At 45.9% G+C, this 18051-nt stretch overlaps 8 protein-coding genes across 8 annotated transcripts; 4 read left to right on the forward strand and 4 right to left on the reverse strand.

The window, feature by feature from the left end:
* Positions 1-1098: 1098 nt before the first annotated feature.
* Positions 1099-2526, forward strand: F5891DRAFT_932159 (uncharacterized protein; the record flags this gene model as incomplete). Its single annotated transcript, XM_041373979.1, has 8 exons — positions 1099-1169; positions 1269-1394; positions 1604-1674; positions 1723-1828; positions 2099-2220; positions 2254-2335; positions 2387-2414; positions 2470-2526. Coding segments are annotated over 8 exons (663 nt in total), but the record flags the coding sequence as incomplete, so codon positions are not given.
* Positions 2527-3268: 742 nt separating this feature from the next.
* F5891DRAFT_960705 (uncharacterized protein) lies at positions 3269-4257 on the reverse strand (the record flags this gene model as incomplete). The annotated part of the gene is made up of 2 exons (XM_041375759.1): positions 3269-3703; positions 3904-4257. 2 exons carry the CDS (start codon positions 4255-4257, stop codon positions 3269-3271), a joined length of 789 nt encoding a protein of 262 aa, XP_041220601.1.
* A 2827-nt stretch (positions 4258-7084) lies between these two features.
* F5891DRAFT_1194697 (amino acid permease-domain-containing protein) lies at positions 7085-8640 on the reverse strand (the record flags this gene model as incomplete). Its single annotated transcript, XM_041367990.1, has 8 exons — positions 7085-7235; positions 7296-7477; positions 7529-7857; positions 7907-7982; positions 8033-8248; positions 8303-8538; positions 8589-8604; positions 8635-8640. 8 exons carry the CDS (start codon positions 8638-8640, stop codon positions 7085-7087), a joined length of 1212 nt encoding a protein of 403 aa, XP_041220602.1.
* A 1989-nt stretch (positions 8641-10629) lies between these two features.
* Positions 10630-11709, forward strand: F5891DRAFT_1115456 (uncharacterized protein). Its single transcript, XM_041363781.1, has 3 exons — positions 10630-10655; positions 10710-11249; positions 11300-11709. Exon 2 carries the CDS (start codon positions 10719-10721, stop codon positions 11211-11213), a length of 495 nt encoding a protein of 164 aa, XP_041220603.1. The 5' UTR covers positions 10630-10655; positions 10710-10718; the 3' UTR covers positions 11214-11249; positions 11300-11709.
* On the forward strand, positions 11306-11506 carry F5891DRAFT_960741 (uncharacterized protein; the record flags this gene model as incomplete). Its single annotated transcript, XM_041375764.1, has 1 exon — positions 11306-11506. A coding segment is annotated over one exon (201 nt), but the record flags the coding sequence as incomplete, so codon positions are not given.
* An 867-nt stretch (positions 11710-12576) lies between the features above and the next one.
* Positions 12577-13277, reverse strand: F5891DRAFT_1060308 (uncharacterized protein). The gene is made up of 3 exons (XM_041362863.1): positions 13250-13277; positions 12711-13188; positions 12577-12659 (listed from the first exon to the last, which is right to left on the reverse strand). The coding sequence occupies exon 2, from the start codon at positions 13003-13005 to the stop codon at positions 12790-12792; it is 216 nt and encodes a 71-aa protein (XP_041220605.1). The 5' UTR covers positions 13006-13188; positions 13250-13277; the 3' UTR covers positions 12577-12659; positions 12711-12789.
* A 2035-nt stretch (positions 13278-15312) lies between these two features.
* Positions 15313-15721, reverse strand: F5891DRAFT_1194700 (uncharacterized protein; the record flags this gene model as incomplete). Its single annotated transcript, XM_041367991.1, has 2 exons — positions 15313-15613; positions 15669-15721. 2 exons carry the CDS (start codon positions 15719-15721, stop codon positions 15313-15315), a joined length of 354 nt encoding a protein of 117 aa, XP_041220606.1.
* Positions 15722-16377: 656 nt separating this feature from the next.
* F5891DRAFT_698705 (uncharacterized protein) lies at positions 16378-17806 on the forward strand. The gene is made up of 5 exons (XM_041372848.1): positions 16378-16628; positions 16683-16944; positions 17006-17265; positions 17312-17576; positions 17626-17806. The coding sequence occupies exons 1-5, from the start codon at positions 16503-16505 to the stop codon at positions 17736-17738; spliced, it is 1026 nt and encodes a 341-aa protein (XP_041220607.1). The 5' UTR covers positions 16378-16502; the 3' UTR covers positions 17739-17806.
* The last annotated feature ends 245 nt before the right edge of the window (positions 17807-18051 follow it).

Raw genomic sequence — 18051 nt, forward strand, 5'->3', positions numbered from 1 at the left:
CTTTGCGTCGAGCTCATTGATTTCTTTCTGCGTAGGTGTTGTACCATCCGGCTTCATAACGGCCCCGTAGAGCTCTTTACGAAAGGCGTAGGCTCTTTAGCTCGTCCATCGGTATATCTCGTAAGTCCTCGTGCACCTATAGCCGTTAACGTCCTTTCCTTGTAGGTTATCCAGTTCGAGCCGTCTTCGGCGAGCTTCGGGATGTTAAAAAGGTTTGAATTGGTGCTGGGAGTCGACGAGTCCATGGAGGAGTCAGGGCTCATAACCTGTGGAGGAACGATACATGCGGGAGGTTTTACGACACGCTAGAACAAAGGTACGAGTCTCAGTATTCGTTTCGAATCTCTATTAACAATTGTTTGTACCTAGAACAAAGGTACAACTAGATGTACGTCAGCGCTTGCGCTCGAACGTTACAGTGGGACTTGTACTTACGTCTCAGTATTCGTTTTGAATCTGAGACGTTTCGACGAAAAACAGTGTCCTCTTATACGGTGAGTCTGCCAGCAATAGCTTTGATGAAAAATATATACTTAAAGAATGAAAAGATTGCCGACGTTGACACGTCGTCGACATTCTCCGTTTGGAGACGCTCGCACTCGATGTGCTCTATTCTTTGGCCGTATCGTCCTTTTCTTTCTCGGCTCTCTCTCTCTCGGCCTTACTTCCCTCGGACACATCGGCTCTCAACAGATGGGATCTTCTCGTCGGTTCAGATCACATGGTGATAGAGTTACAGTGTGCAAATATATATCCAATGGCATTAAGGGAGTCCTCCCTTCGCGAATTTTTCCTATGCAAGAATTTGACAATCGAAGTAGGGTCCATTCCTCGAGAACGGAGCAAGACGAGAGCCTGTCCTGTGTGTGATATGGCATGTAACACCTCCTTACCGCCTTGAGCTACTTATAAGCTATATTGCAGGGTTTGGCTTTCCAGGCGTCTTTTCGTTCTCCCACTACTCCGCTCCGAGTCGTTATCTTTGCAATGTCAATTGCTCTGGACCATGGAGCATTGCTCATCGGTGATATGCTGGGCTTCGGGCGCGTGATCCGTGATGCAAAAATATGATAACTATCTGATGTAACTCCTCACAGCTTGTCGGGTTGCGTTAACATGCAATTCATCGTGTACTGTCGGGTGTATTTTCACGAGAGTTGGCGTACTAAGTCATTGGTACAGAACTTTGTCTTTCAAGTTTGCATGTTTTGATCATCTTACGCAGGTCATTGTAATATGGTACGTTCGAGTGTGCTGTTGTATGTGAGACGAATGCCAGCGGAAGTCAGGCTGTTTGATTTATGCCATTCCGCACTTGTGGCAAGCGCCGTCTGGGATTCCATCATTGCGAGTGATAGTGGCTTGGATACCCTTGACACAATCCCTTGGTATATGTGATACCATCATTCACAATCAGTCGGAAAATTAATGCACCATCAGGAGTATTGGTGTGAGGAATCGCGTTTTGGATATGTTGGACTGTCGTTGATGCATCCTCGTACAGCCTGCGATTGAGCTTACTGTGCGTTTTCACTCGTATGGAACTGCACAATGCTTACTACTGGAATATCCATCAGGCTATGATCACCTTCATCGTCCAAAGGTTGGCTATATCATACAAGGACAATATAATTTTGACTCACCCACTTCAGTTTGCGTACCGAATCTATAGACGTTCATGCTTCTCTTCCTTTATTTTCACACACTGATGTCGGTGGGTAGTGCAAAATAAGAAGTTCACTGTAGTGATTCCAATTGTATGTTTTGCATTCAAAAGTCTGCTATGTACTCAACGTGATGTTCTTTCAGGTTGTGCTCTCTCTCGTTCGTTTAGGTAGGTACACTTTAGTAAGTGGTGCAATAATGTAAACTCATTTTGATGTTTTCACTTCAGTCATGACTAGCAGTGAGTTATCAAACATTCACACTTGTGGTTCTTGCGATAACGCACATTCTTTAAACTTTTTCAGTCACAATGAGTGAAATGTGAGCAATGTTTGAAACATAATTGATAGCCACTGAAACTCGTTTTCTGCAGGCTCAGATTGCAATCATACAGTGCATTCTTTCAACGTGATTTCTCATCTGTGGTGTGCAGCTTCGTAGTGTTAAAACAGATAGGATTTTCTTGGATATTCACGATGGGACTCTCACTTTCGACACTCGTGGATATCATGATCACAACTTTTATGTGCTACTTCTTTCGCAGAACTTTACAGAGTAGGTTATCATATGAGCTTTCCCACTGTACAGCTGACATTTATTCGTCTCATAGCACTATCCGTATCATCGACGCCCTGACGTTCTGGACAATTCAGAATGGCTCAATGACAAGGTATGACATATGAACGTAGGTCACGAGCTATCTTCTGAAGCCACCTTGTAGTACTGCGACCATCGCGACATTGATTTGCGTGAACATCCGAGTCCGTGGTGTTCTTTTAAGTCTTGACTACTCAAATATCACAGTGGAAAGTTATGCCTCAGAACCTCATATTTCTAGGTATTCACTTCATTGTAGCAAAATGTAAGCTATTCATAATTCTCGTAATATCAAAATGTTCGACCAATAATCAGGCTGAGGAACTTGAACGATATTAATAAATAATCTGGTTTCCAAGCTCTATTGGTCAGACAACGCGGAAACAGTGAAGAAATGAGAGATCCAAAGTATGCTTCTAGCAAGAGAATAATCATGATCGTGATGTAAGTAAGAGGAAACTAAATATGTGGAACGAATGTGGTCCACGCCACTGTATCGTAAACGCCAGGGGGTAGCGATCGCAAGCTTGACACTAGAAGTACAATTAGTGTAACGCGTGCAGCGATATATATGAAAGCGGTGGTAACTACAGCAAATCTCACAGCCCAACTGTCATGGCGGGCACTGAACAATATGGCTCCGCCAAATGTCAGAAGAAGAGGTACCGATGCGGACACCATCACAATGGAAGCCACGCGCCATAGCACCTGATCTGTGTGCCACTGAAATAAATAATGCCAGCCCAGGCAATGCAGTCCTCCATATATAACGGCACAGAAGCATCCAAGGAAAAGTGTAATGACATGATTAGGATCATGACAATCATCATTATTATAGCCACCTAAAGACGGAATCCGACGTGCTCGGACAGCATAGGGAGAAATGGCCACAGCAGTGCCCATAAGACCCCTCAAGGGATAAATGAGAACGAGGAGATAATGATGCCAGCTATCCAAGGAGAATTCTGAATTTACTTTTCTAGAATGTGGGTGAATAAGAATGATCTCAGGGGAGAATATTGACCACGTACTCATAGGTGAATGACCGATCCTGAAGCGCCTCGGCTTTATTTTTGTTCCAATGGATAGGATAAGGGCGTCGTACATCCTTAGGCTTCTTCCACCACAGGCAACAGGCGATGCAGGACAGACAGACTACAGCCAGGGTGTCGATTTCGAGAAGGGTTACGGGAAGGTGCTGGATGTAACGGGCGACAAGCTGCAGGATGAACCACCCCAGCTGCAGAATGGCGACTCCCTTGGATAGTGCGTCGCCCTTACTTCGACCTTCTATGTCTGCCTCCACGATGTCAGGGATATCCACGTATTCCTCTTTAATGAGGTCTACGAGTTCCTTGGGAGTAAGAGCAACTCGTGGCTTGTTATCGCAGTAAAGCGTGAATCCACCCATCCATGCGAAAAACCCATGCACCGTTGTCCACTCTGAGACATCCATTGAACAAAGTTAGTTACCGCAGTCAAAGACTGAGCAAGCAACCGACCTCTGGGATTGCGACCTGCACCATGGGGAGCGCTTGAATGTGAACTGCTTTTTCCATCTGATTCTGTAAATTCGTCCAGTAATGTAGCTGTGCTCCTCCCTATATCTGGATCGTCGCCGCAGGCCGGGTAAAATTTCACATTGAACTCCTTAAAAGTGTCAAGGGCACTTAGAAACTGTATTGTGGCCCAGGTGACCATGAGTTCTGGGGCAATGAGTGCCAGAACCATGATGAATAGGCGACGAAAGAAGATAGTCATTCTTCCCTCATCCATACCCGGGATGTTTGGATGAATTGCGGTCCATGTGCATGCGAATAGAGTTGCAATGCAGCTCCAAATGATGTCCCACAAGGTCCTAGTGTGGCTGCTAGATGGTGAGCCGGTGACATCGAGTGTAGAGGTACTAGTACAATTGAGAGGAGGTAATGCACAAACAAATGGAATGCATAACAGTAAGAGGATAGAAGCGGAGGTGAAGGGTAGGAGGGCCATGGTAACTTAAGTTGAGAGCATAATTCTATTTATTCCGCTCCCCTCTTTAAAGGTATAGAATGTATGGCAAGTTGGAATGTCGCAGGCTCGTGTGTGTGGACATGTAGAGAGATCAGGGGCCGTAGAAGTGGCGCAAAAATGTGAGACATTGTTACTATGCATCATAAATCTCATCAGTGAACCGGTGAACTTGAAATGAGAATGATATTGAAAGTAATATGATGTTGAGCATCACAACAATCAGCATAAATTTGTCGACCGCTTTCATTTGGCATTGTGGAGGAACGTCCGATTTGCAAGCGCGCAGGCTGTTTACCTCAAGGACTCCTTCACCTGGATGGTTCTAAGAAACAACGTGCAAGCACGGGTTCATGCATTTCAAGATGGACCAAGTCTGAGAATGATCATCAAGGAAGGAGGTTGCAGTGTACGGAAATGAAAGACACTTGGGTGATGCTATGTCATCCTCTGAGTTAAACCGGTGTGTATATTGATAGTGCAGCACGAGTAGAGGTCCTGCGACGGACTGTTGTGTAATGAAAGCATTTCGCTGATTTGAATCGGCGGATGTACTTAGTGACCGTGAACAGGTTCAGGAACTGCTACAGTGGGCTTGTAGAATCAACTGGGATGCATTGATCTATGGCGCAGCACTGTTTGCACGCCAAGTTGCAGGCGGATAAGAAGCCACCTGGTCTTAAAACCGAGTCGTGTGAGATACTATCATGTAATGGAAGCTGCAGAAAACTCACGCTGTTCTTCCTCAAACAAGCGATCCCTGGCTAAATGAGTTGGCAGCCGCGTTTAACGTTCGAAGTTACTTCATATCATCCGAGTCGAGGCTCTGGATCGTAATTACAGACAGGACACAAGGAGAGCTTCACTGTTTGCTGGGTTCTGGAAGACTGGAGTATGGATCCGGCAATCGTCGGATTCCTCGCCCCTGCCTTGCCCCTTGCCTACTGACAAGAAGGCGATATTAATGTGAAGGGCCACACGGACTGACTAGCGCTGAGCACTAGGGTAGGTGCCGGCGCTGGTGCCAGCGGCGTAGTATTAGTACCGTAAGTAGTTGAAATTACATAATCTGAACCAAATTTGTTTTTCACTTACGGTCGGTGCCAGGTGGAGTATCACTGCAACTTGCAAAATGAACCTTCATGACTCAAAGGTGCACCGCTCGCCACGGACAGCTACAGACGCGCTAGATGAAGAACTATGAAGTGGCCGCGGTATATGTTGATGACCAGCGTTTCAATGCTTGAATGCCACAAGCAGAATGTCAGGTCGAATTCTGATCGTCCCGCTTCGGCACTGCTATGATCGATGTTTGCGTCACGAGAAGCTGGGTCACCGGTGGCGAAGTATAATGACAGTGATACATGTGGTTAAAGTTCAGGAAAGTAGGACTTTCATCTCGGTTGCTGAGCCACGAGGTCGACAAGGGTGAAGAATCTTTGTCATGATGTTCTGTCTGGACCACCACTAATTAGTTCTTCACCATAGCACGGCTACCCTCCACGCCATTTTCTATCTTTTAGGAGTTTGTTCTTCATACCTAGTCATCATCTGCACAGTCACAGCAGTTGTACCCTGATCCCTGCGTTAACTTGTCGCACTTCAGGAACGTCTAATTCGACGAAACATCTCATTGTTATCCACTCCTTCGAGCTTATTGAAATCAAAAAGTCCAGGATCGCAATAATATTGTGATCGTGAAACAGTGGTGCACGAGATGGTCCGGTGCGGCTCCTCATGAACATGGCGCTGGTGGTGTCACCGTAGTTCTCATACGGGTCGCGCGCCTGTGTGCCATGAAGATGATGGTGAGACTCAAAAGAAACGCATGTATGTGGATGACCGTCATTTGCTGACTATGCAACGCAAAACTGTCAAACCTCCGATGCCATTGATAGAACTAGCTTTCCTGACGTTTCAATCAGTCTTCGTAATTCGACCTAGAAGATCTTACCCTTCGCTAGTTCAGTTCGAAGTCCAACCCTATTCCACATTACCATAGCCACCCGGGCCCCATGGCTACTTTACGAAGCACGCACGCTGGTTAATTTTATATATCATTCCATACCTTGAAATGATATTACCTGCTCTCTGCCAACGTATCCTCATAATAGTTCAAGCGCGCATAAATCGAATATTTCAGTCCCTGATGGCGAGTGGTGGGTGATGTTGATATATTGTTGCGCCGTTCCACGATTATTGATGCCTCGTTTATGGCGTGGGTCGATCAGAAAGTCTGCGGTGGAAGTACAGTGCAGTGACGTCGGAGAAGAAGCTCTGTAGATGAAGGTTAGGGGCGTATTGGTGGCAATGTGGCATCATAGTATTGCAGGAAGTTCTTGAGGGGTATACAAGAGATCGATCTCAACGAAGACCTGCAGTCTGGTTGCAGCACAGCAGCTGATGAGCGCTCATGACCTCGATTGTAGATGGTGCTCACTCGTAGTCCCGACATTCAATATTCACAATCGAAGGTATCCATAGATACGCCGTGTTCCCTCATAGTATCGTGTCTGACACGAGCTAGTAAGCATTTATCGGTGCTGCAGCTGATTTTAATATCTCTACCACTGCTAAAAATTCCGTCGAAGGCGATGAGGTTGTGATTCCAGATTTAATGAAAATGACCTAGTCATGTTTATTGAACGCAGTTTTCGAAGGTGAGGAGCTGCCCACTGGTAATGACCATTGAGCCCTATGAGTACTAGTAGTATGTTCCATGAGTAGGAAATCGGCCGGTGATATGTGAGGAAAGCGAGATATGTCCTAGTATCTCTGCAAGTAAATAATGGACCCGATTGCAGCAGCGCTAGCTGCGCATTGTTGGATTGGTATAACAACGAACCGCATCACGCCTGTGATGTTTCTTGCGGTAAGCGAACAACTTAGATGGGAAAAAGAACACACCAAACTCATCCAGATCGCCTCCTTCCAATTTTTTCGGCGAGGGTTCTTTAGATCTAAAAAAGATGAACGGTCAACCCCAGTCACAAAGAAAAATAATGGGGGATGTCACACACCTCTCGACATCTAAATTCTCTGTCCCGGACTTGAAATCCATCTCGCTCGGTTTCACCAGGGGCACCCGCATCACAAATTTCGCAGATGCATACAATACCGAAAACAATACGATAGGCAAATAGGTCGTCACGAACGTCGTATGAGACCAATTCGCTTTCAAAAAGACTTGCCATCCGCTGAACTAAGATCATAGTCAAGTACCTAATGTCAGTGTGATAATCTGCATACTTACCAGGAGAGTTACCAGCGACGAAGCAATCACCCACCACGACGCATATGGCTGGAGTCTCGAGGCATATGGTAAACGTTTCCTGTCATACCCTTGTGCCAATAATCCCCGGTGGAACCTGACGTAGGTCACCCCAACACAAAACCACGTTAAGAGTCCTGCGGTGGCAGTCATGTCCGAAAACCAGGTAAAAACGATGCCGGAGCTGGTGTTCACTACCATGTATGACAAAAGGGAAAACATTGAGCAAAAAATGACGGCCACATATGGATGGCCTGAACGTGACGTGCGCAAGAAAAACTTGGGAGCATTCCCAGTAGCGGCAAGGCCATCTGTGAATTAATAATGAGAATGCGAAAATTCATGCATTTGTGCACGTACATAATCCCCTCGATGATAAATATAAGTCGCTTGAAGAGGCGGACCAAGCAGAAATTAGGATGACTGCGTTCAAAATCTGGATTGGGTCTTATAGAAGGGAGCCGCGACGAACATGGAAGGACATACTGAAGGCAGATATTTAATCCCAGCCTGATTGATAGCGATCACGAACGGGGATGACGAGGCGTTGGAAGAGTTAAGATTCAAAAGAGGGTTGTTGGAAGGGACAAGCAACCCGATGACGAAGATGCTCCCGACATAAAATAGGAAAATTCGGATGTATACTGTCCGTATCGCTCGCGGCATGGTGTATCGAGGGTTCTTCGCCTCTGCAGCTGCCATCTGAAAACGTAGTGATGATATATATTTCGTATTAATCTCAAAGAGAGAACATACAGTGACAACCTCGGTTCCAATGAAAGAAAAGGCAGCCTGGATGAGTACACGAACAAATCCTAGAAACTGCCCCTTAGCTCCAGCTATCCCATCGAACTGTACAAACGGTCCGGGATTCTTCCAGTACCGGAACCCAATACGATCATGACTTGGGCCACCTCCGAGGTCAAGCACAATACCAAGGATGAGGAGCCCTGTTATCGTGATGACTTTGATTGACCTGATCGACGATAAGTCTACACAGCCATCAAGGCAAAAAAAAACTGCTCACGCGAAAATAAATTACATTTCTCCGTAGGTTCCTGAAGATTATATCAACGTGTACAATTGACATTCATTGAAGCAAGGGACAAACCAACGCTGAAAAGATTGATTCCAACAGCAAATACCAGACACACGGTGATCTACACCTCAGTGGGTATCAATTTCCGAAAGATACCTCATTATCTCCGCGCAGTAGTTGCAGGTCACTGGCCTATGAATGGCCCAGGCGAATTCCAGGTGCTACATATAACGGAACAACCAGTAAGCGAAAAATGACGTGAGATATCCACCGAGTACATATCAGAGGTATCGGCGAGAATGATGCTAAATTCTTGACTTTGTCGTTGTATTGGCAGGGTCAGCGCAGGTTCAAATGATGAAGCGAAGGATGAGGTATTAGGACGAGAGACCGGCGAGTCGAGTAAGGGTTCTGTGGACACTCGATGCCTGCAGGCAGGCTATGAATTAACGAACGCTGTTAATTGAATACGCGCCCGTAGGTTCTGCCAAAATTTGTTCCGCGACAACAGTTCTGCCAAATCGATGAGAATGGTGCCCATGAGCATATGCAGGATATAAAAGCTGGTCGTCGTCCTACAGTGTTCCCTCATCCTCAAAGATATCATTCGAGATCCCCTTCAGAAGATTCCATATAACCTCGCACAGAAAATGCGTTTCTCCCTCCTCGCGGTTGTTGTTGCTTTGACAGCATCTATGTCTGTCAGTGCCAAACATGGATGTGCGTACAGGGGACAATTTTGCGATGGAACCGATTGCTGCAAAGGTTTATCTTGTAACTGGACTGCAGTAAGCAGGTCGCTGTGTAACAAGGATTCAACTGTATGACTCACGTGTGCCTCTTAGGGAGGAAATCCGGTCTGCCAATAGCCTGCTTGTAATTGATCGGGCAACCCGAGCGGCACATCACGACAGCGAGTCATGTTTCTGCTTTCGCTTTGTTATCATGGTTGATGGTGTAATACCTAGTTCAGAGCCAATCAGTACTGAGCACAGTATTACTAGTACGGTTGTTTTTGGAAAAATTTCGCACTGCTCGAGCAATATTATGTAACATTTGTGAATGCTATGATCTGAATGGTCGACCGCGTGCCCAGTCTTGTATCCCACATCAGATGAAGGATTGAGTTCGGTGACCTATGCATCGTCGAAGTCAACATGGGCTATGAAAACATAGATACTATCGCACCTTTCAAGTTTGCGCATCGAGAAGCGCATCCTCCCAAAGCTTTTTACCTAATTTGGCCATACTACGATTTGCAAAGACAGCATCGATTGGAGAAGTGAGGTCGATCGCAGTCGAGTATAAGTCAATAGCACTGTCAAAATCGTTTACAGCGAGAGCAGTATCTCCGTTGGTAAGAAAGATGGCGCCGCATTCTTGCTTGAAAGCTGAGTGATTATCTCTCACACACTTAAATTTGGCTAACACTCATCAGATCTTAATGAATTCATTATATGCCGGAGATTTGAAACGTCTACATCACATCACGTACTTCAAGGTCTCAGCACGTCAGAATGCGACTGGTTGATGCCTCCCGGTGAGGGTGCCCGGAAGCAGCATAGAGTATCCGTGACGTTTTCTCTCAAACGTCGTGAACTTCTTGAAGAATTTCTCTTCTGGTACTTCGACTCCTTCCTGCTTCCGCTTCTTAGAGTTCGTATTTTCTTCGACTAAGATGGAGACATCTTATTGACACAAACATTTCCAGACGACGTTCTACGTCACGGAGTCATCCGCATTGCGAAAGCACGTTCTTTACTTTCGGCAAGATGACTGGGAAATCCTCTGTGCACCTTTGATAGACCGACTAAGTGAAAAGACGTTCCAAGAGGTCGAGACTGATGACCCAGTCGATCCGTGATACGCGTGACAACGTAGACTCGTAACCAGTCTGGACTACGTCTTTGATATTGTTAAGTGTTTGACGTAGTCAGACTGGTCGATCTCGGAGAAACTTGGCAAGAGAAGCGAGGAGTTTGAAATTTCACACATGCCGGTGATGCCGGTGTAGGTAATCGTTGTGTCTGTACAGCGTTGACCTTGTTCGCACCGCTTCAGCAAAGTATTGTATGCCTTTCAAACATTATAGTCCATCGAGCAACAGTACTTAACATCTAATAGGACGATAGAATGATACCTTTTCATGCCTTTCACCTGCCCATGCCACAATATCAGCCACCTGTTGAGCCTTCGATTTGGACTGTCAATCCTTCAAGCCTCGACATTGACGAAAAAATCCTTGGAGTCCTAAAAATCCTTCGTGGGCTTCGCATGACAGTTATGGACCTCATGTTGCACTCTATCTCGCACAAGGCCTCCATGCTACCTTGGAGAGAAGCTTTTTTTCGAAGCAGGGCCCTTATCCAGTTTCTCAATGTGTTGGATGCTGACGAGCAAGCGAGTGAGCAACTTCATGTCATCTTACGACCAATTGCTATCAAGATAGCCACCGACGAGGTTGATGCTGAGATGGAGGCTGCTAAGGACATTTTTGGCATGTCATCGAAAGATATCACCCCCGAACTACTCCTCTCGTTTGATCTTGATGCTTTGCTGACAGCGCGGTTACGAGAAACTACTCCGTGGCTACGACGCATCCTTTTCTCAGCTATGCAGACAGTATGAGCTGCAAAGGAGAACAAGAAGCAGAACATCGAGACGGTAAGTGTTGTGTGCATTCGGTTGATTGTATATGAATAATTTATGAACAGTACTGCACCGTAATTGAGTCGCAAATTGCGAATATTCGCTCCCAAAACAATCTCGCCTTCCAAATGATCCACGGATTATGTTTATTTAGTGGTGGTTCATCACACAAAACCATCGATCTACTTGCGTGTTGCGGTCTTTCTCCTGCCTACGACACATTACACAATGCTCATGTTGCAATGGCTGATGGCCAGATACAGCGGAAATAAGATCGAGTCGCGAGAAGGCCTCAAGAACTTGCTGGTGTTGTGCCGTTGAAAGGGCACTCGTAAAGTCCGTCGGGAGATCTTCAATCGCATCTCGAGCAGCGAGTGATAAAGGTCGTACGGAACTCATGGTTGAAACTTAACATAGCATATAGTCTGAACGACAGTAGACGCATAAGTTGTACTACGTACGATCGAGTATCGCCGGCACGACCGGCTTCTACTAAATTTCAAACTCCTCGCTCTGCCTGCCAAATTTCTCCGAGATCGACCAGCCTGGCTACGCCACTCGACTTGTCCGTGGTATTGGTAAGCCAGGCTGGTCACGAGCCTAGTGACAAAGCTTATCTGCGCAGATAACACTCGGCAACTCCTATCGAACAAGCTTGCCAGATTTCACAGTCCAACATCTATCGTTTTGGTACACAGCGCCGGTCTTCTGTGATGTTGAATGGACTATTAATGAAGATGAAAGCTGGACTGTAATAAGGACAGGCTCGAAGCAAAAGGCAGTCCTTTTGCAGGTCCGTCATGCTAATATTCCGAAGCGTTTGCATTGACAAATTCACACTGCGCTGTAGATGCTCCTAGGTCACCTACATATAACTCCTCCTTACCCAGTGGACTGTTTCCTTTCCTCTCAGACTCTCCTTGCGACCCACACCTTGTGGCTCTTGTATCGTTCGCGCATCGGCCCTGCGCAGTAGGTGGTACCTTCTATGACTACACTCCTCAATATCGCGCAGTTAGAGAAGAAGACTGCACCATGACGAAAGTATGTTCGGAGAATACGACTTTCTAGACATTCAGCCAAAAGGTGGAAAGGTGAGTTGACGAAGTGAAGAAGGGCATCTTTGAGGACCTAAGTTTGAGATTAGGTCTTTCCTCTCTATGGTATTACCTTTGATTGCTTTATCAAATGGCCAGACGTGTCGAGCACGTATTGTGAAGGCCATTTCGTCGGAACCTTTGAGTGAGTCATTGAACTTAAATTCGACGAGTACAAAGTGTAATTGCTGTTTTCTATCCAGCTGGTCTTGACGTCGATACCCACCCAATCTTTCGTTCACTGCATGAGTCTCACAGTCCACGTTTTATCATGGGTCTCATAGTAACAGACTCCAGGAACAACTACATTGACCAAGTCAGCAACGAACTACATATTTTGCCATCAGCCACAGCACCGATGCAAAAGCAGAAACACGACTCACTGTCCAGATGTGCTCATGGACGGCCTGCCAGCCCATCGGTAAGCAGTCTTACTGGCAGACTTTCTGACCGCTGCGCTATTGACATTGCAAGGTGCAAGGGGTGAGCAACAGGGTCGAATACCGGATGCAAAGCAAGCTACTCATACTCACGTAAAGTAGAGCACAGTTGTGACTGCAGCAATCATCTTTCGTATCGCAGATCTCAAAGTAAGACTTGCACTGTGCGGCTGTGACAGACATGCATGCTGCCAAAGTAGTAACGACGACGAGGAACTTGAAAGAGAGATGCATGATATATACGAAGTGATAAAAGCTTCGCAAAGGGGACTCTGAACGTTTGAACTACTGAGGTAGACAGAGCTTGCTTTTATGTCCTGAAAACATTATTGTGAGCAAATGCTTGAAGTTCTATTGATTTGGTAGATTGGTTGCGCCTGGATGGCAGAACTTCACAATGGATGGTTTAGGATGAATCTATTGGAGCCCCAGAATCAGAACCTGCGTGGACGATATATATATCTGGACCGTTGCTCACAATGAGCATGAACATTTCGGCAACGTGCGGTGTCGCCTGATGTGACACACAAGTGACATGATTTGCATAATAAATACGGCGGACTATGAAAAATGTATGCGGCGTGGCAAATCGAACCGTCACCAAAGATCCACCATAGGAGTGTGCTTTGAAGTTGAAACTTGAAGCTTGAAGTGCCTGCAGAGCCCTGGCACATGCATAAGTACAGGTACTGCGAGTGTGCGAATCAGATTGACTCGCGAAGATGTGAAGTAGATTGTCGGCTGGAGCCGCTGGACGTTGTTCATTCATAATTCGCTGAGCGACCGGCAACGCCCGAAGGACAAATTGCTTACACAGCATATGGGCGGCTCAGTTCCGGTCGGGATGATTACTTTTAACTTGCATTCTCCACACATGTTCTAGGTTGAATTCAGTCAAGCTGGATTTAATAATATCCCTCTCTCTCAATATATATGCATTCCGACTCACCAGGAAGGCTGACTCAACGTTTACTGGGACAGTTTTTAGACGTGCACTGCTATATCGGACATCACCGAGCCAACTTGCCTCCGCGGCGGCATTCTCCATGCTGCGACGTCTTCCCTGTCTCCGGCGTTTTGCTCAATCACACTGTGGTTCCTGTCATGTCTTGCCTTGAGGCTCGTCGTTGATTTACAACGTTTTGCATCATTCCTTAGTTCGAATTCAATCGATCTCAGTCCCAAACAAAAACTTTGAATGAAGCATTGGGACAAATATAACTAGTAAGTACATCACTGAAAACCAAGATCTATGATAAACCCTTATATACACATTATAATCCCAACAATGTCTATAATCGTATAAAATATGGCAGTGCAGAAGCCATAGTCTTGTATAGAAATATATTGTTATCCCTTGCGACCAATCTTTATCATGATTACCTGTGCCCGGCATTAGTTGAATGAATTTGGCTGTGTAAAAACTCAAACAGATTGATAAACACGCTAATTGCTGAAAACAAGATATATATGTGTAGAACGCTATCCCCTATGACCAATAATTATCAAAATGGTTTTCATTTGGCATTGGCTGCATGAATCATGTTGTGACAATACTAAAACTGTACTGAAGTGATGATGCATGTTCGAAAAAGTGTCTCTCATTTAGCATTTCTAGCACAGCGGCTCTCCTGTCCAATAAGTAAAAGAGATAGAAATTCTTGCCATCTGTACCATCATATGGACAATTGCTTCATTGGCATCATGGTATTGCGGGTTTTATACTTGATTGGCCAGGAAGTCACATTGGGTTGTATAGGATTATACAGAGACACTCGGTACAATACATGTAGTTTATCAATGCCTCGCCAATTCTCTACCCTAATCTCATCATCAACACCGTCTGCAGGAACAATAACATGGGTTGAACCACAACAGATATCGTTAGTGCCTTGAAGTCCAATGAAAGCAAGGTGTCGTGGCAACTTGACACTATTGTTTCCTTATGCAAAATTTGCACTGCTCAAGTGGTTGACTGAGTTTGGCGGTGCCGGTGTACAATCAAGCTCGGCGGTGCCAGTATAGGATTGAGTTTGGTGGTATATAATCGAACTCGTGGTACCATAGGATGTAACAGGATCGAGTTCAGCCATAGGATCGAGTTTTTGGCCATGGAATAGAAGTTGGTCGCAGGGATCAAATCCAAATATGAGATCGAGTTCAGCCATATCATCGAAGACCAGTCATCCTTAGACAGAAACATAGACCACAACATGACATATCCTATTGCCAGACCATGTAGTACAGTGCGACTTTCTGGATGGCATCCTGTCGAGAAACTTGCAGGAAGTAGCGTTAATGAGTGATTGAAGGCAGAGTAGGTGATAGTGGGGATTGTAAATAAAATCTGAGTCGGATCCTTACTTATCAATGACCGGAAGATATGCTCGGCCGGTGGTGACTGAGGTCTTGACCCTTCCCAAGGGAGTTGTACCTCGTTCGTTTTGAGATCCGGTGGTCAAACTATTTCAGAATAGGAAAAGAGAAGGAGCAGGGTCGGAGCCGGGTAAGGCTGCGAGCTTCGGCGTCAGTTGCAGACAGCTAAAACCAACAGAGATAACGGCAGTTTCGAGCATCGGTCGAGGACACATGGCCAATGTTGACTTTGAAGAAAGGCCAAAATGCAGAATAGGTTTCAAGTGGGATTGAGGGATCATCCAGACCACCATTCACTACTGCCCAATCCCAACAACCGCCAGTGCTTAGCGCACATGCCCAGCGCATGTCAGCAAATGCTGACGTGGCTCGAACATATGCGAACCACACCGGAAGGCGCCAGAATGAGAGGAGTGGAGGAGGGCGAGAAGGAGATGAGGGAGAGGTAAGTTTAAGTCTTGGGTACCTATGGAAATGAGGTAGTTAGCAGCATAAAAATGCACAATACATATTACACGCACCTCTGCAGCTTAGAGAAAGGTACCCACAATCCCTCGGCCGCGTTCAACACCATCAATCTCCAGTAAAATGTCACAGCTCATTCCAAGCACCACATCCCTTCGAGCTTTTGACAGACCGGCAGTGCCTGTTCGAAAAGTCGGCTCAATGTCAAGTAAGAGATGTTAGGACCTCAGAAGCGAAGAAGGATGGCACTGACTGCGTCTTGAGATGAATTGTTGAATCAGAAAATATGACAATGACAAGCAAATGTAGCGAAGCCATGGAGGACGAGTGCAACTCACAGTGGTGTGTGTGAGTTTTGTGTGTCTAGAATTTTTGAATAGATCAGCGCCATATACGTTGAGCGTATGCCTACAGCATCGACGTCTTCCTATCATTCTGCACTGCTATATAGTATTAAGCAATTTTTACGCATGAATGCAAAAACTATACCACCAGCTTAGAATTCGACATACTGTTAAATTAATGTGTCGAAACGACAAACAAGCTCACGGATCAGGAAAATGATGCTTGATAAGTAGGCCAATACATGGGCATATAAGGACAACACAGATTTCGCCAACCTTATAAGGTAAATATTGTCATACCGGGTTATCCGGTTTTCAGTGATGTAGCTGTGATCCGGCCACCATATGTAGTTCATTTTGTGTCATGTGACATCATGGTTATTGACACTTCATCGCCACAAGCATGCATTAGAAGGAACGGCTTGTCAAGATTCTAGACTTTAAGATAACGGATCCTCATCAGATCACACAATCTCGCCCGCCGCCAAGCTCAACCTGAATATAATCGTATCCCACTACCACCCCACAGTACGTCACTCATTCAACATGCCATCCCATCTTTCACCCGCCCTATTCGATTCATCAGCTGCTCGTATTAGCATCTTTCGAATCTCAAACTCACTAGGCACTGAACTGTTGGACGACTACATCGGGCTCATAGCAAATCAGAAGGTCAGTCCATACCCCGCGCTTTTCAACCTCTATATCCTGATCTGTATCTCACAGCTTCGGACTGAATTATTTGTCTTGTCGTTTCTACTCAAAGATCGGGTCTATCCTGCTGATCTTTGGGAGCTAGTTGGGGAGCGCAGTATAGAAACGAAGCAAGAGGAAACGTTGCGATTACACCAGAGTACTTGTACTGGAGGAGATGACGGAAGTCATGCAATTGTGGAACGAATTCTCATAGAAGAGAGGAGGAAGCGGTGTCAGATAGAGGTGTCTCTGTACAGCCAGGCTATTGAACGCCTCGAGCAATACCGGACACGTGAGTTTCTTTGACTTTGGGATGTCGATTTTTAGTCTAAACAAACCTTCTTGCTCTGTAGCATTACCACGTATCGGCGATTCAGCCACGCATAACATCAGGATGCCCTCAGCAATGTCGAAGAAAGAGGTTGCACCTTTGACCTGTCCGATAGCTACGCAAGAGATGTGTGAAGCTTGGATAACTAGGAGCGAAGCCTATCTCATCCCAGCTGCAGAACCCTTCATCGAACCTTTCTCACCTTCGGACGGCTCTGCTACATCAGGACAGGATCTATTAACCACTGCGCAGGAAGAAACACCAAAATCCGCGATTTTGAAAGTGAGTACTGTAACAATCTGCTTGGCCGCGCTCACCATCTCTCTAGCACATCACCCCTTCATTACCCCTGTTAAGCACGTGGGTCACCACTCGAGCTAAAGAAGCCTTTTACGAGGCATTCAAAATAGAACAAGCCAGTCAAGCAGAACTAATGGCAAAGTCTCTTGCGAACATGCGTGACAACGGTTATATGCGCACTCGCGAGCGGGATTCGTTCACCTTGCAAGCAAAAATGCGTCGAGCCAAAGCCGAGATAGATCTATATACCCTCGCCATTGACAATACCCATGAATTCAATTTCTCTGACAACAGTGCGTACAGATTGATCACGTGTTTTCTGTCACTACTGATGCCATCCAGGTTCATCAACGTCCTCTTCTGATCAAAGTGTCCCGCAGCCTCTGTTTGAGAAAGTGCACCGCTATGAGGAGGACGTCGACGATGATACGGACGATGACTACAAATATTGGTAATGTAGGTTTTCATGTAATGGTCCCATCCTGTCAAGGCAGACATTAATACTAGTTACTACTGATTGAAGGATTCGGGCGTGAGACCTACTTTTGAACTTACCTGCGAGTTGGTGAAAGCTTAGACTTGAACTGTTCCTCTGATCGCGATCACTGTGACCCTGGGAATCCATGCACCGAAATCCAATTGAGACCGGCCTCATAACCAGGAGAGGCACGAACGTCCAGCTGGCATACGCGATCATTTTGATGAGATGGAACCAGGGTAAGTAGAAACACGCTGACTTGCCGTTGAGATGGTCTGGATCCGACAGTG

The sequence above is a fragment of the Suillus fuscotomentosus genome (assembly GCF_016647785.1).
Source record: "Suillus fuscotomentosus strain FC203 chromosome Unknown F5891scaffold_72, whole genome shotgun sequence".
Classification (NCBI taxonomy): Eukaryota; Fungi; Basidiomycota; class Agaricomycetes; order Boletales; family Suillaceae; genus Suillus; species Suillus fuscotomentosus.

Excerpts from the sequence above, each read along its gene's own strand:
- F5891DRAFT_1060308 (XM_041362863.1), bottom strand. The coding sequence starts at position 13,005 with ATGCATCTCTCTTTCAAGTTCCTCGTCGTCGTTACTACTTTGGCAGCA.
- F5891DRAFT_698705 (XM_041372848.1), top strand. The coding sequence starts at position 16,503 with ATGCCATCCCATCTTTCACCCGCCCTATTCGATTCATCAGCTGCTCGT. Across the intron at positions 17,266-17,311 it reads CAAAATCCGCGATTTTGAAA|CACATCACCCCTTCATTACC; the intron begins GTGAGTACTGTA and ends CCATCTCTCTAG. Across the intron at positions 17,577-17,625 it reads ATTCAATTTCTCTGACAACA|GTTCATCAACGTCCTCTTCT; the intron begins GTGCGTACAGAT and ends GATGCCATCCAG.
- F5891DRAFT_1115456 (XM_041363781.1), top strand. The coding sequence starts at position 10,719 with ATGATACCTTTTCATGCCTTTCACCTGCCCATGCCACAATATCAGCCA.